This window comes from Anthonomus grandis, chromosome 9 (assembly GCF_022605725.1).
Source record: "Anthonomus grandis grandis chromosome 9, icAntGran1.3, whole genome shotgun sequence".
In the NCBI taxonomy this organism is placed as follows: domain Eukaryota; kingdom Metazoa; phylum Arthropoda; class Insecta; order Coleoptera; family Curculionidae; genus Anthonomus; species Anthonomus grandis.
In genome coordinates, this window is record NC_065554.1 from 7311137 (window position 1) to 7327429 (window position 16293).

Here is a 16293-nt window from a genome sequence, read left to right on the forward strand (position 1 = left end):
TTTTGCATGATGCACATTTAGCTATAGGACATGGCGGTAAGCACCGTATGGAAAGCGAATGTAAAAAAAAGTACAAGAATATAACTCAAGATGTTATTAAGTTATATCTGCGCTTGTGTGAAGGGTGCCAAAAGAAACTGAAATCTGCCAAAAAAGGACTTGTGGTTAAACCAATAATTTTTTCGGAATTGAACAGCCGTTGTCATGCAATCCCATCCGGATAGAGAATACAAATTTATTATGGTGTATCAGGACCACTTAACTAAGTTTGTTCAAATACGTCCATTAACGTCAAAAAGAGCTGAGGAAGTAGCTAAGAGCCTGGTAGATATATTTTGTATTTTCGGCGCCCCATCTATACTACAATCGGACAACAGCCGGGAGTTCGCCAACCATGTCATTGAAGAGTTATGTACGATGTGGAGTGGCCTTAAAATAGTCCATGGGAAACCACGTCACACTCAGTCACAGGGCAGCGTAGAAAGAGCAAATCAAGATATACAGAACATGCTTATGACGTGGATGGACGATGAAAACTGCACGCGATGGTCAGAAGGTCTAAGATTTGTTCAGTTAATGAAAAATAGAGCATACCATGACGGGATAAAACAAGCTTCTTATGCCGCCATGTTTGGGCATGATATTAATGTCGGCCTATCCACATCAGCTTTTCCAAAAAAGGCTATTGAAAATCTACGAACCGAAGAAGAGTTCGAGAAAGTGGTATGGGAATTTGGTTTAGGTAAACAGCCTCAACAAGAAATAAATATAAACCAGTCTATGGATAGTGACCCAGAACCAGACAATTTGCAAGAAGATATTACTGAAGTTGGCAATATGGAAAATGGCAACAATAATTATCGAGAAAACGCTAGTAATACAGAAACTTCAGAAAATCAGAGCAAGTGTGTAGAGCTTGTACCAAAGGAATATACAGTCAAACAGACTAGACGCAAAAAGAAATTTAGAAAATCAAGCAAAAAGATGAAAGCTTTATTTAATTCAAAGTTTCCCCCATGTTCTGTTGGAGATACAGTGAGAGTAAAAATTCCAGATCGAGGAAGGGGTGATTTTAGAAACTTATGTTCTTATGAACTTCTTATGACAGTTATCGAGAAAATTGACGACGATTTGTATAAGCTAGCGAACAAGAGAGGAACTATGAAAGAAATGTTTTCCAGGAACGAATTTTCTGTGTGCAGTGAGAAGCTTATTGAGATGGAAAGTGTATCACCGGAAAAGAGAAATCTAAGACACCTTGCAAATGAACAGTCACTTTTAGGAGGTCAAGGTTATAAACAATGCAACTGTAAAACTAAATGCATGACCAATAAATGTAAATGTAAAGGTATTGGAAATCTTTGTAACTCGAAATGTCACAGCAGCTTGTCTTGTTTGAACAAATAGACTATATTATCTTTTACTTTGTTAGGATACAGTTTTAGTGTAACCTTTGATTTGTAAAATCTGTTTTTTTTTTATTAAATAAATTTCTCCAAATATTTATGGCGTTATTTTATAACATTAACCATGCCAAGGCGGATAGAATGCCGTTTACCCGGGTAAAGCCCGAAACGTGTACAATTTTATTATTATTTTGGACTTTACCCAAGTTTATGGATTCCCACTGCATTAGATTTTATTGAAGAGATTATTTTAGTTAAATTAGAGTATTCAAGAAGTTGAAATGCTAACACTTCAAGCTAGATTATTTTTAGAGTAATCTATTGCTTCTCTACTTACTGTATCCGGAAGGGCATTAATACTATTAAAAAATTCATAAACTTCGGTTGGATTTAATAGATTAGTTGGTATAATATTTTGATTTTTATTCCTTGTTAGATGAAGTTTGTCTGCTACTCTCCAAAAATCCTTTCCTTTTTATCTGACAGTTAATTAAAAAAAGTATTTTTTTCTCTAATGATTGCGTGTTTTATGTAATTTCTTAGTTTTCTATAATACTGCAAATGCGCTGGACATTTAGTTTTTAAATGTTTTTTATGCGCACGGTCCCTAAGTTTCACTAAAGTTTTTATATTTTGTGTTATCCAAGGAGTAAACGGTTTTTCCTTGATTTTTTTAGTTGCATGCCTATTTAGGATTATCAAAATGTTTCTGTTAAAAAAGTCAACTTTTTCAATAATATCAGTCGTGCAGTACATCTCGTGTCAGGGAATAAGTTCCCCATCATTTTTTTCCCAAAAATTTTCGATGTTTATTGCGTTATAATCTCGAAGCGAAATATGTTTTCCTATCGCCTTTATATTCTCAAATTTAAAAATCGAAAAAATGATATTATGGTCTGATATGGTATCTGAGATGGGTACTGATAGTGACTTCAAAGAAATCAAACTATCGCTGCCTATGATGTAGTCAATAAGACTTGCGTTTCCAGTTGGCATTCACTCTCGTTGGCTCTGATATACGTTGAGATAAATTAAAATATTCGAAAATTTGTTTAAGCCTATTTAAATACGCGTGCTCTTTTAAAAAATCAATATTAAAATCGCCTATCATAATAACATGATCAAAGTTTACAGTTAAACCAAGTAAGTCTTCCAGGTTATCTAGGAATCTTGGTATACTACTAGATGGAGAACGATATATAGTAATTAACGCAAACGATGTTTCTCTTATTTCAAAAGGTATTCCTGAAACCTCGAAACCTATCAAATGTTAAAGGTAGTACCCTAATGTTTAGAGAGTTTTTTACATAGAGCCCTATTCCACCACCACGTAATAAAATACGTGGGTCAATATATGACCCATATATTTTATTTCGATAACTCCAACAATACAGTTTTACTATTAAAAGCTAGATTATTATTTTCGGCTATTTTAAGAACTTTTCTTAATCTGTTTTCATGCTCTTCTTATTAATCCGACGTTTCGTTTTTTTTTCGATCATCATGAACTTAATTTTTTCTTATGGGCGCCATATTGGATTTTCTCATTTTTAAAAAGTATTTTTAATTACCTTTAAAATGAGGTCTCGCACTTGCACTTGCCATAAGAACTCCATAAGTGCAAGAGAGAAAGATATATCAATGGGATTTCCAAACAAATTGATTTTATATAAACTGAAGCTATAATATACTCTGAATTTGATATACTTTTTTTAAACCAATGAAACTGTATCTTTTCCTAACCTAATATTTTGATTTTTTTTAATTTATATAGTGTGTCATGAGAAAATGACAGCCTAACCGGCTAACTTAATAATATGAAAGGATACATTTTCATTGAACTGGTTTAAAAAAAACTATATAAAATACAGAGTATTTTATAGCTTCAGTTTATTATGTTTTTATAAAAATTTTTTATTTGGAAATCCCATTGACATATCTTTCTCTCTTGCACTCATGGAGTTCTTATGGGAAGTACAAGAAGGAGTAATCGGACATGCAAGTGCGATACCTAATTTTAAAAGCATTTAAAAATACTTTTTAAAAATGACAAAATCCAATATGGCGCCCATAAGAAAAAATAAAGTTGATGATCGAAAAAAAATGAGACGTCGGATTTTTGTTTTGCGTCATGTTGTAGAGCATAAAAAGTGGCAATGAAAAACTGTTTTTAATGTTCCGATATCTCTTTAAATAAAGTCGGTAGAAGGTAAAAACAATTTTGACAATTTTCAATTTTTTTTGGATAATCCGGAAGCATCCGGAATTATAAAAAAATTTTAAACGTCATTTTATTAAGCTCCAAATTGAGCAACTTTGCCTTCATTAAACCGACGCCGTAACTCTTACGGTTTTCGAGATTCCAATGGTCACCCTCGAATTTGGGACACCCTGTACATATTTTAGTACTCTCTTCAATCAGAGCTATTTGGCAGAATGCGCTACTTGTATCAAGAGTACTGAAACAAGTAGCTCCGCTTAATTTTGTAGTTATTTGCTCTATTGTTGGCAATAAAATATGTTCATGCTTAATAGAAGCATTTAAATATGTTGAGTCTAAACATAAACACAATGTATTATCTGAATTTACCCAATTTATTGGTTTATCAATTTTTCTTATAATGTTATCATTTTCCAATTCCTTAATAGTCATTTTCAATATAGAATGTAATGGCAAGGAAATTTTTTTGGCCGGTTAATTCCTGAATGCTACTGCTACTAACGGTTTTAAACTTAAGCTACAATATAAAGATTAGCTCTATTAAATTTATTAAATACCCAAATAAAGAACAATATATATATAAAATAAATATTAAATAGCTAAATATAAAATTAAAAAAATTGCTAAAAATAAATAATTATAAGCTTAAATTACGGATTAAAGGTTAAATGTAAAAGATATTTCTTAAACTTTGATTTAAATGACTTCTGATCTAAAGTTGACAATTTAGTTAGTAGGTTATTGTATAGTTTAATGGCATTGTACGTAAAAGAACTTTTAAATATTGCAGTCGAATGACGAGGAAGTGTCATCCTCTCCGGAAATCGGATCACTCTTGTGTGAACATTTATTCCGTAAAGTGGAGGGAAGAGAGGGGTTTAATAAAACCTTAAATAAAAATTTACCTAAGTGTAACTCTCTGCGCCTGTCCATCCTCAACCAGTTAAGCTCTTTAAATGTCTGTAAAATGTGATCGTATTTTCGTAATCCAAATAATAGCCGTAAACAAGTATTTTGAACTTTCTGAAAATAATTTTTATCTGCAATGTCTAAGCAAGGACCATAAATAAAATCAGAGTAGTTGAAGTTGAATCTTTTAAACTAAATTTAATTTTTTACATGCATCAAGCCCTAGTAAAGATTTAACAGTTAAGGTTATAACAAAAAATTCTCCAATACAGTTTTTATCGTTTAACATACAAGTTAAATAAATTTTACCCATTACTCGTAAAATATCCTTAGTATATGAGGTTAGTTTAATATCCGTTTTACACAATGATTTTTCATTTATGTTTAGTATACGAAAATTATTTATAGATAAACAGTTAGCCATAGCACCGGTATCTAACTTAAGATTTATTTCAAATTGAAAGTTTACCAGTAAATTTACATCCCAATAAGACTAACCATTACAAGTATTATTTATTTCGTTAATCAATAAATAGTTAGACTTACGACTATCACTTGACTCAGTACTGCTACAGATAATTTTGCTCTGCATTTGTAGACTACTGGAATGATTTCTTTGCAAAACTATTGGTGCGTTGATCAAAACTGGTACTTGCTTTATCATTTATTTGTTTATTTCTGTTAAATTGTTTTATTACTTCTACTTGCACAGCACCCGTACTGTTGCCATTAGATCAGGTTATTTCTGATGACTGCTCACGAGTTTCTTTCCACAGATATAAACAATTTAATTGCTTCATCAAGAGATAAATTGTCATCTGCCTGCAAAAGTTTTTCACAAAGTGAACAATCTATAAGACCACACGTCATTAGATTTTTTATTAAATAGCGTGCTTAATCTTTTAGCGTGCTAAACTCAGAACTGAGAGCATTTTTTTTTTAATTGACTACAAATTGCTCAATACTTTTTCCTAGCATTTGTCTACAGGTAAAAAAATTTTAATCTTTATAAAAATTCTTTTAAGGTAGAAAGTGATCATCAATTTTTTTTTAAATATTTTTTAATTTTTTATTTTTATCTGGTTCGAAGGAAAAAGTTTGATAAATAATAAAACTTTCATCATCTATAAAATGCAATAGCTGAGTATCAGAATGGTTTTATCCTTTTTTGAGAGCTCGGATGCCACTAATTTTCAAACCGTTTTCTCCATATAGTCCAATTTTCAGCCAAATTTCCTGTCACTAACATAAGACATCTTCCTTTACTGTCACCCATTTTAAATTACTAAATTAACTACACTATTTTATCCGCGAATAATTAAATATTGTTTTTTTTTATTTCCTTATATTAACTTTAACACATATTATAAAACATATAATAGTTTTGGTTTTTTCTTTACACAAACTTTATCTGCATTCCGACTTTGCCATGTTAATTCTCAAAGGTGCAACTATTTTAGTACAGCTGATTTAAATTTATTATTTTTATGGAAATAACATACACATTAAGAGGATAGTAGAATGGACACGTTAGGCAGATAGTTTATTATATTATAATCAATAATAAATTAATTAAATTACATGTCACTGAAACTTACATAACAGGATTAAGCAAGTTTTGAAATGATACCGCATTTTTCCTATGCTTTCTATTTCAATACGTGCAAAAATACTAATTTTTGAAACATTAATATTTCAAATTTATATCGGTATAACTAATATAACTATAGAAATGCATACGTGTATAAAATATAAAGTTCTTAGTGCTTAACACGCAAAACCCAGCAGAAACCAGAATAACGCCAAAGCTATTTCGTCGGGCTTGTTCAGAAGCCGGACAGAGCCAAAGGCAACAAACCGACGAAAGCCAAATTTTGGCTTTGTGTCTTTGTGCGAATGCTGTTTCTTGCTTTCTGAGAATATAAACTATGTACTTCCAGTCATTCAATAATTAGTATTTAGTTTGACTGCAGAAAGTTATTGAAATGCTACAAAACTACATTACTGTAATAATTTTCCGTAAAATAATAAATATTACATGATTTGATATTCACGCCATATTACCAAAAATATAAATTTTTATTTCGAACAAGCTAAAAATTTATTCGAAACGTGCAAATTACAATGGAAAAATTTCCATAATCCATATAGAAGGGAAAAACAAGGAGAAGTAAGGGACAAGGGACCGCTACAATTTGTAACAAATTGGCACAAAGGGCAGAACGTTTCCTATTTGCATTGACCGTTACGGGGCAATGTGGCCATTTCGCAGATGTAAAACTGATCTCAATCCGCGTTAGTGCGATGCTACAAAGAATAATGCAATTACGGCTCGAAATGATTACGGTAAAAAGTTGTTTTAACTTTTCGGAGATAAAGGGTTTAATTTTACGAGCGAACTCTGCACTCAAGAACGTAATTTTGTTGATAGTTTTGTATAAATTTCTCTTATGTACGATAAAAGTGATATTAAAACGAAAATAATTTATTAATACTTAATCGCAGACAACCTTGTGTCCATCCCTTATAACCATTTAAAATATTTTAACACTCATTTCTTTTGAATATATTTTGAAAAATATGAAAAATTAAAAAATGAATCGACTTGTTTGAACGAAAATAAATCGGAATTTGCCGAGCTTGTTCTAAGAAATAATTACTATGGAGTTTTCAGTAAATCTACTCATCAGCACAAACTATTTATAATAAAAATCTGATTTTACATTTTTTAAACCCATAGCCCAATTATACATCCTATAATATCATTTTGTTGGAGTAGGGGAAACTGGCCTAAAATGACATACCCTAAACAAAAGCTTCCACAAAACTTAGGAATATTTATTGATGACCATTCATTTCAAGTTCAGTGAGTTCGTTAGTTTATGCCAGTTCCCATGGAAGGCACAAAGCTTTAATTTTTTTGACTTTAAAATATTGATGCCAAATTTTAAAAAAAATGTGCAGTATGTCATTTTAGGCTTATACTTGGGCAACATAACATACACCTTTTTATAGAAAATGTTGCAAATAAAAAAAGTAGAAATAGTGACAAAACCTTTATTATGAAATACAAAAATATAATGCTTTTGTCACTTACGAAAAAACAAATGCCTATTCAGTTACAAAGTTCGCAAGTAAAAAACTTAGTGCGACGGGAGACCCCTGCGCATTCTGCGTGACTCCACTTTTTACATTTTTGACACCGCAGCCAAAGCTCGCCTGATTTAGACTGGGAATAAAGGCTGTTGCAATAGATACACGCAGCATCTTCATCATCGTCTTCAACGTCAGCAAATGGATCTTGATTTTTTTCTTCATCATCGGTCCACAATTTGACTTTAACCTGGGTACGTTTTGCACGTCGCTCCAAGACTAAACGTTTCTCTTCTTCTTCCGCCTTGGGTTCTTCCATGTTAGGTGTAGATATTAGCACAACCGTTCCCTGTCTTTTCCGATTTGTTCGTTTAAAAGATGCTGATACCTTGGGTATTGGAATGATGCTTTCCACGGAAACCCGGCTACTGTCTAGTATATTATCTTCTTCCTCATTTGAAGTTATATGGGATGATCCAAATCTGTCCCTGTCGGCTTGTGATGGTGGAGGGGATGTGTTTGGATGAGGTCCTTGGTGGTCTCATGTTTGTAATTCGGGATCATTTTGTTCAGGGATGGTGGTTGTTAATGACGCAGCGAACATCCAGTCGGGAAAAACATTGGCGTTAAACGGATGGATTCCTGTTTTCCTGAACCCACTAACGGCATTTTCCATAGTTGCACTGCGTTCATAGGCTTCAGAAAATAGCTTTCCTACTTGAAAAGGAGATACAGTGCGACCTGGATTATTCTTGAGCCACTTTGTAATCGCTTGATTATAATAGGCAGATAGAGGACCAAAAAATGATACATCCAGGGGTTGTAATCGGTGTGTGCAGTGCGGATGAAAGCAAATCATTAGGAAACCATTTTCTTTAGCCAACGTAATAACTTCCAATTGTTTGTGGCTAACGTGACCATCAAGCAGTAAGAGGGTTTTGTTATTTTGAGATGAATGTGTAAACTTTATAAAATGTTTCAGCCACTTACAAAATAGGTCATCTGTCATCCAGCCCGATTCTTGACACAAGCCCAATATCCCAGCTGGTGTGTCATCAATTAACTGTGGCTTCCATTTTTTTCGAGAAAAAATCAGAGCCGGTGGCACAAAATTACCTATTGGATTCATAGCACAAACTACAGAAGTGTGTGCCCCCCGTTCTGCACTTGTAATGGCACCAACCTGCTTTCTTCCCTTTGTGGCCATAATTTTTTGCGGACGTTGAACCGTAGAAAGCGCAGACTCATCAACATTGTAGATACGGTAAAAGGTTATGTTATGTTCCGCTACTGTATGTTCCAATAAATTGAAATTTTTTTCAACTTGTGGCTTATTGAAACCCTGTGTACGAGCCGCTGAAGTTGGTTCCGGTGTTCTGAGTGAAATGTCAAGATTGCGCCCCCTAAAGCCCACAAGCCAATCCCAGCCAGCCTTTTTCTTAATCCTGTTAAATCTGTGGGGTAACTTCTTCCTTTCAGTTAATTCAAATGCCAATTGCCTGACCTCTGTTGTATTCAGGCCAAACATGCATGTTTCCAATTTCTTAATATTTTGCACTATCTCGCGTTCAAGTTCTGCAGAAAATGTAGGTACATAACGACCCAAGCCTTTTTGAGAACCTTTTATTCTTTTATTTTTATCCTGTGCCCTTCGTCCAAGGGTTGCTTGCGGTACATCATATTATCTTCTAGACGCCGCCAACCAGCCCAGATCACCGTTTTGGACTACTTTAATAGCTTCGCACTGTGTATGTCACTGTACAACACTGTGTGTCATTTTACCCAAAGAATAAGTGTGTTAGAAATGACCCATATACTTATTAAAAACACAAAAAAACCGGGGTTAAATCACATCAAAATAAAGAAAAAAGTCTATTTTTTTACCTGGACTAACCGTACTTAGGCTTATTGTACCTCATCAAGTGATATCGAGAAATTAGGAAACCACAGAACAATGTTTTCAGGTTCGGAAAAAGTTTTTTTCGGTATTTCTTAAAAACACGTGTATTCCGCCCCGCAGAGTAGACTCGACTGAGGTCACAGCTGCAAACCAATTACATTTTATCATTTACGATAGCGTTGCCACGTCTCAAATTAGAGAAGTGGCCGATATGCTATTTTACTCTAGTATGTCATTTTAGGCCAGTTTCCCCTATATAAAAATTACTTATGTTTTAGGGTATAAAGTGTGGATTGGTTATTTATATCTTTAGACAAATTAAAAAATATATAATTAATCTTTCTTCGGGTAAGTCGATTAATTTTATGTGTGCTAAAGTAATTTATTTATATTTTTTTGGGTTTTTATGACTGCTACGTACTGAACATGCAAGCTTAGCAGTTCTGCAGAAGGCCATGGGGAGAGTGATTGACCAATACTAAAAGAAAAGGCACCCTCGTTTAAAGACAACTACATGTGCAGCAAATGGAAAAGTCTATCTGGGTGCGTTTCTTACTAATAAATAAATAAATAAATCTGGCTTTTATTAGGTAACACAACAAAAATATGTCAAAATGGCGAAATCTAGCAAATTTTTCTGTTCTACTTAACCATCACATTACATGAAAAAATTGGTTTCGTTTAACAAAATACGTTTATAATAGCTTAAGATTAACGTAGATCATTAAGCATTATCGCACGCGATAGCGACAGAAAGATAGAAAACATTAAATTACAAATAATTAAGAGAACAAAAAAAACATAAATTATAGTTTAAATCTGCAGGACACATAAACGCATGCAAAAGATAAAAGATTACAGTAGGCAAAATTAATCAGTTTGTCTGATTTAAGAAAAGAAATGCTTTTAACTTATTCTTAAACTTTAAAATAATAAAACTTCTAAGCTCTACTGGCAACTGGTTTAAAAAATAGATGTTAAAGATTGCACAAGTCTTAGAACATTAAAATGCTAGAATTAGTATTCCCGTGGAACTATGGGCAGTTTGTTTGCTTGAATTATATCTGATGCCAACTGTTTATGTAAAAATGGCAAAAAAACACACTATAAATCATCATAAAAATTTGTGACATATTTTGACTTGCGCAAAGCAATACTATTCATCTTTAATAATATATAAAGCAATTTTTTTTATAAAATATAGAAAAAAAATCAACCTTTAAAGTTAAATGAATGTAGATAACGTCCCTATATTAGAGAAAAAGGTAATAACATTGCAACGCCGCCGCTCGATCGCATTGTTGATTCCACCAACACAAGTAATCTTTACCAGTGACGGCGTCAAAAAATATTTGCTCGATAAATATTTATTATTAATAGATAATGCTATAAATTATAAACAATATTACCGTCTATGAACTCTTTATGCGTTTTTTTAACGTACTTCATTAGAGTTTAAACGTTCGTCATTATTACTTATCTAATAAAAAACATTTTTATGGAAATTAAATATTTTATAATGATTATAGATTTCTTAATAAGTTTTTATTATTCTACGTTTATGACGATGGTTGTCCTTTGATATGATATTATAACAATACCGGTATTTACATTTTATTTGTGAAAAGATCGGCTTAAATCGCCTTTTTCCCACCGTGCGGCACAAACGGCACAAGTTTTTAATATCATAATACTTCACAAAAATAGTGAAATGACTCAACCTTTTTCCTTTTTTAACCAAAAACTAAAGAAAAAACGCAGAACTTTACAAAATTCAAAATGTAAACACAAATGTAAACACAAAGCCCATTGACATCAGCTTTTTGCATAATTTTTTCGTCATATTTGATAAATGCTATGTCATAATTTTTTTTTACTTTAAAGGTGTTATTTTTGCGCTTAGAATTACATAAATCGATTTCTAATTTTTATTTTTAGTCCAAAATCTAACATCAATAAGTAAAATTAACATTCTTATGCCGGATGGTGCGTCGCCGAGCGGAACATAGGAAATCCCATGTAAATTTTAAGGGGGTCAATTATTGGCTTTCTTGTACATTCTACAGAAAAAATGTGAGATAACTTTTTGAAGAAATCAATCTGGCAAACCCTCGTGCAAAGTTTCAAAAAATGTTAATAAGCGAATCTTGAATTATTCAATTAAATGTAGTTGCAAAATTACCAAATTTTCGGTTCAGGTAAAACCAGACACCAGCCATCAGCAAACAATTTGTTATAAGGCTTTATTAAATCTGTCGTACAGCCGAATACAAGAAATGTTTTTTTTTTCGTTTAATCAATTTCACAACCATACATTCAAAGAAAGACACGTCAACATTACTTTTTTATCTAAACTTTAATTTAATATAACGATGAAGTTATATTAAATATTTATATCTATTTTTGATCGATTGAAAAATTCATACTTGTTTTCAAATATCGACTGTCACTGATTTATTGACACTTTTTCTCACGTCCGAAAATTTGCTAATTTTTAAATTACATTTAATTGAATAATTCAAGATTCGCTTATTAAAATTTTTTGAAACTTTGCACAAGGGTTTGCCAGATTGGTCTCAGTTCAAAAATTTATCTAACATTTTTTCTATAAAATGTACAGGGAAGCCAATAATTGACCCCCTTAAAATTTACATGGGTTTTCCTATGTTCCGTTCAGCGACGCACCATCCGATATGTGTTGATATATAGCTGAAAATTTCCTCTTTTGAAAATGCGTGTCAATTTGACAACAGAGAATCGAAGAATATGTTTGTAAACAAAACATTGCCCCTGTGCACATGTTGAACTCAAACAAAGTTGTTATTTACTAATTCTAGCCTTTCAATATTCTAAGGTACAAGTATTTATGCCTGATATTAACACTGTGAAGTGTTGACCTTGTAACAAACATACTATCTTGTTGCGTATTTCTGGCAGAGAAATTGATAATCTGGTGCGCAAAGGCATTAAAATGAAGTCACAGCGGTTTTCATTCTTAGCCATCAAAGTAGACCTAAGTTTTAAGATATGTGGTCGTGCGTGTCTTAAAAAAATAAAAACTAATATAAAATTGATAGAGGAATTTTTATGTAAAATTATATTATAAATTAAACGTAACATTATTTGGAGCCTTTTGCAACAAGTGCCATAGCAAATTTACACTGAAGTGCTTCACAAGGCCTATCATAAAATTTGAAGCATGTGTTTAAGTCCAACCTGTTATATTTGTAATAACCTTTATATTTATACCTTCTTTAAAAGCAGTGAAGGTTCTACAAATATAGGTTCTCTACAGGTTACCAGGTAAGTGCCTGCTCTATCTTAATAGAGACACATAGTAGCCTACTGAGACCAAATGCAGCTTTGCCATTTGTGTTCTTTTCTTTACCTCCTCCAAGTTCTAGATACAAGACGGATGATTTTTAATATTCTCTCTTATGATTTTGTTTAAAGCTTTTGTAATTAAAGGCATGGTGGGAAACCCTAAAATAATCAAGTTGACTACTTGCAAATATGTGTAAACGCATCGACAGTCGAGATTTAAAAGTTAGCAACCAGGGAAAAAACTTAATGCATCTTTTGCTGTAAATAATTATTTTTGAGTTACTAAAATATTGAACTTAAGCTTATACATTATTACATACTATTACTAAAGTTTAAAGCAAAGTACAGGGCTGTTTTCCTTTTTTTTTCTTGTCCTATATGAAAATTATTTCTGACTTCTTATTGATTTGTTGCAAATTTGTTTTAACTTGTTTAATACCCATCAAATATAAGATGTCTAAGAAAAAAACTCGTTTTTATTTCTAGGCCTGAACCAGTATTATACTTACATAATAGTATGATTATTTTAACTTCTAGTTTAACAATTTTTAATATACACGTTTTGTTTTTGCAATATCATTTATATTATAATTTAAAAAAAAAAATTTAATGTCTCAAAAGGTCTTATATGCACAAAACCATATTAAGTTAGAGGAAAGAAGACACTGATCAAATAAGCAATTTTTTTTTTATCCATTTATTTTTATTTTGGAATACGTAAATTAATTTTTTAATAACTTAATATTTCTTACTAGTAAAATAATTATAATAATATGATTAATGAATGATATGACAAATAAGACATAATTTTTATAAGACTGAAATTATAAACGAATACATTTTTGCAATAGCACTGATTTACTTTAACTTCGTTTAATTGAGAGTTAAACTACTTCGTTTAACTTAATCTGGAAGGTCTTTAAAAATTCAATTGAAAAGTTTTTTTTAAATTCACTACTGTCCTTTTGTATGTTTTTAGCAAATTTTAAATAAAATATAAATCTTAAAAATGAAGCGATATCTAGATTATTTACGACTTTTTCATTCTTCATTTAGATTTTGTATAATCTTAAGTCTAGGATAAAGTGTAAGTTCCTGGTAAATATTAATCAACTAAGACTACAGAAACCTTAGTTTAGAATTATCAGTGAGCAACGTTTATAATTAATAAAAAAATATAATAATTTTATTAAATGAATATATTAATGGTGGCTATTGTGGGCTACATTGGAGACAGTGAAATTTTTTTAATTACCCATATATATATATATATATTATATTTTTTTATATAGATACATTATTATGCATTTACTATAGTTCTCTACTTGCAACCACTAGGAGGAGTAATACAACTTCTAAAATTTATATCATTGCTAAGACAGTAAATATTCTTTTATAAGCTGTCAGCTTTGGTACAATGTTATATTGAGAATATTAAGTTCTTTTGCTAAATAAAAAAATGGCGGCTTTTGACAAGAATAATGATTTTTCCCAAATCCTTGCCTACTTATCCTAACCTATTCTTACCTACATTATCCTACAATATAGGATTTGTTATCACCTTTTGCAATCAACTATATAAATCAGTTTGTAACTTATATACTTCTAATTTTTTTTAAGGTAATTGAACAATAACACAAATAAAATAATTATAACATAAAAATCTGTATTTTTCAACATAACATATATAGACTTTGATAAAACTCCCGCACTATTGATGAACTCGCTATTTGTTTAGTTTATTTTATTTAGTTATTACTGACGAGCATAAGAACGCAATCATATTATAAGGATTGAGGTCGATTCAGGCATCCAAAATGTATTTAATTAAAGAATTTTATTAACAACAGTTCGAATTGCCGAGTAGCTTTACTGGAGACTATAGTCCATTTCTTAATCTGTAGGAGCACATGAAAGGGTCGCTATAAAACGGTCGTAAACCATTGGCGTCCCACTTTTTAAGTACATTAAGACCTGAATGTTTTCATTTGTTGGGTTTATTTATTAGTGCAAGAAATAGGCCAATTTTAGCCATAAATTCTTTAAATTACTTAAGTACCTACTACCTAATGAACAAGTTCTTTTTAACCCTTAAAGGTAGATATTGTCTAGCTAGGTAAATATGGAGGTATAAGTATTATAGGTAGTTAAATTGTGCAATCTTAAATGCAAACAGTTAATTATATTTTATGGTATATAATGTAGATATATCCTAAAAACTTAATTTATTTTTCAGTATTGTTGCGCATTTGTTGTAAGAATGTCAAAGTTTAGCCCGGTAGTGTGTAAAGGTATTTTAGATTTTAAAGCAAGGACTATAGTACTAAACGTACATGATGCACTTGTGCATCAAATGCCTCTAAGTACTGTTAGAAATCTAGTTTCTACATGTGCCAATATGACAGGCATAAGTAAAGCAACAATTTACAGACTTCTTAGTGACAGAAAAAGTGAAAACCGTGAGAACTTGTCTAAGAAGAGTGTAAAGAAAACTGCCGGTAGGAAGCCGATAGCAGTTGATGAGACCGCAAAGCAGATCATCAGGAGGACAGTACATTCATTTTATTTTAAGAATGAAATCCTAACTATCGACAAAATTTTGACACTTATAAAAGAAGACGAAAATGTACCAAAAATGGGAAGAAAAAATTATGGAAAATTTTACACTAATTACATTTTTCTTGGCAAAAGCAAAATAGAAAATCTATTTTAATAGATAAGAAAGAAATAGTCTGTTGGAGAAGAAAGTATTTAAGGCAAATTAAGGAGTATTGAAAGGAAGGAAGAAACATTTATTATTTGGATGATACCTGGCTTAACGAAGGACACACTGTGAGCAAGTGCTGGCAGGATAAAAATGTTGGAAGCTCCCGTCAGGCTTTTTTAGGAGGTTTATCGACTGGCTTGAAGTTTCCTTCTGGTAAGGGCCACAGATTAATAATTACACATATTAGGAGCTATAAAGGACTGTTAACTGGCGGTCTGTTTAAATTCGAATCGAAATCAACTAAGGATTACCACGAAGAAATGAACGCTGATGTTTTTGAAGATTATTTTTCCGAAATGATCAAGTCAATTGGAGATGACGCGGTAAAAGCAGAGCTTCTGACAATAGTTACAGAAAATAAAACAAAATATAAAAGACACGTTATTGACAAAATGAAAAAACAACGCAATATAACTGAACTTCGTTTGCCACCTTACCATTGTGAATTAAATCCTATAGAGTTAATTTGGGCTCAAGTAAAAGGATTTGTGGCTAGAAATAATAAAACCTTTAAATTGAAAGATGTGAGAGAACTTCTGAAAGCAGCAGTGGATAACGTTACCCAAGAAAACTGGAGCAATGCTGTGAATCATGCTATAAAAGAAGAAGAAAATATGTGGACCCTCGATAATCTTCTAGAAGAAACTGTCGAACCCTTAGTTACAACAGTGAG

General features: G+C 31.7%; 3 protein-coding genes across 3 annotated transcripts; 1 reads left to right on the forward strand and 2 right to left on the reverse strand.

The window, feature by feature from the left end:
- The first annotated feature begins 204 nt into the window (after positions 1-204).
- LOC126740689 (SCAN domain-containing protein 3-like) lies at positions 205-1407 on the forward strand. Its single transcript, XM_050446816.1, has one exon. It carries the CDS (start codon positions 205-207, stop codon positions 1405-1407), a length of 1203 nt encoding a protein of 400 aa, XP_050302773.1.
- Positions 1408-7651: 6244 nt separating this feature from the next.
- On the reverse strand, positions 7652-7948 carry LOC126740690 (uncharacterized). Its single transcript, XM_050446817.1, has one exon. It carries the CDS (start codon positions 7946-7948, stop codon positions 7652-7654), a length of 297 nt encoding a protein of 98 aa, XP_050302774.1.
- Positions 7949-8170: 222 nt separating this feature from the next.
- Positions 8171-9157, reverse strand: LOC126740691 (uncharacterized). The gene has a single exon (XM_050446818.1). It carries the CDS (start codon positions 9155-9157, stop codon positions 8171-8173), a length of 987 nt encoding a protein of 328 aa, XP_050302775.1.
- Positions 9158-16293: the final 7136 nt, after the last annotated feature.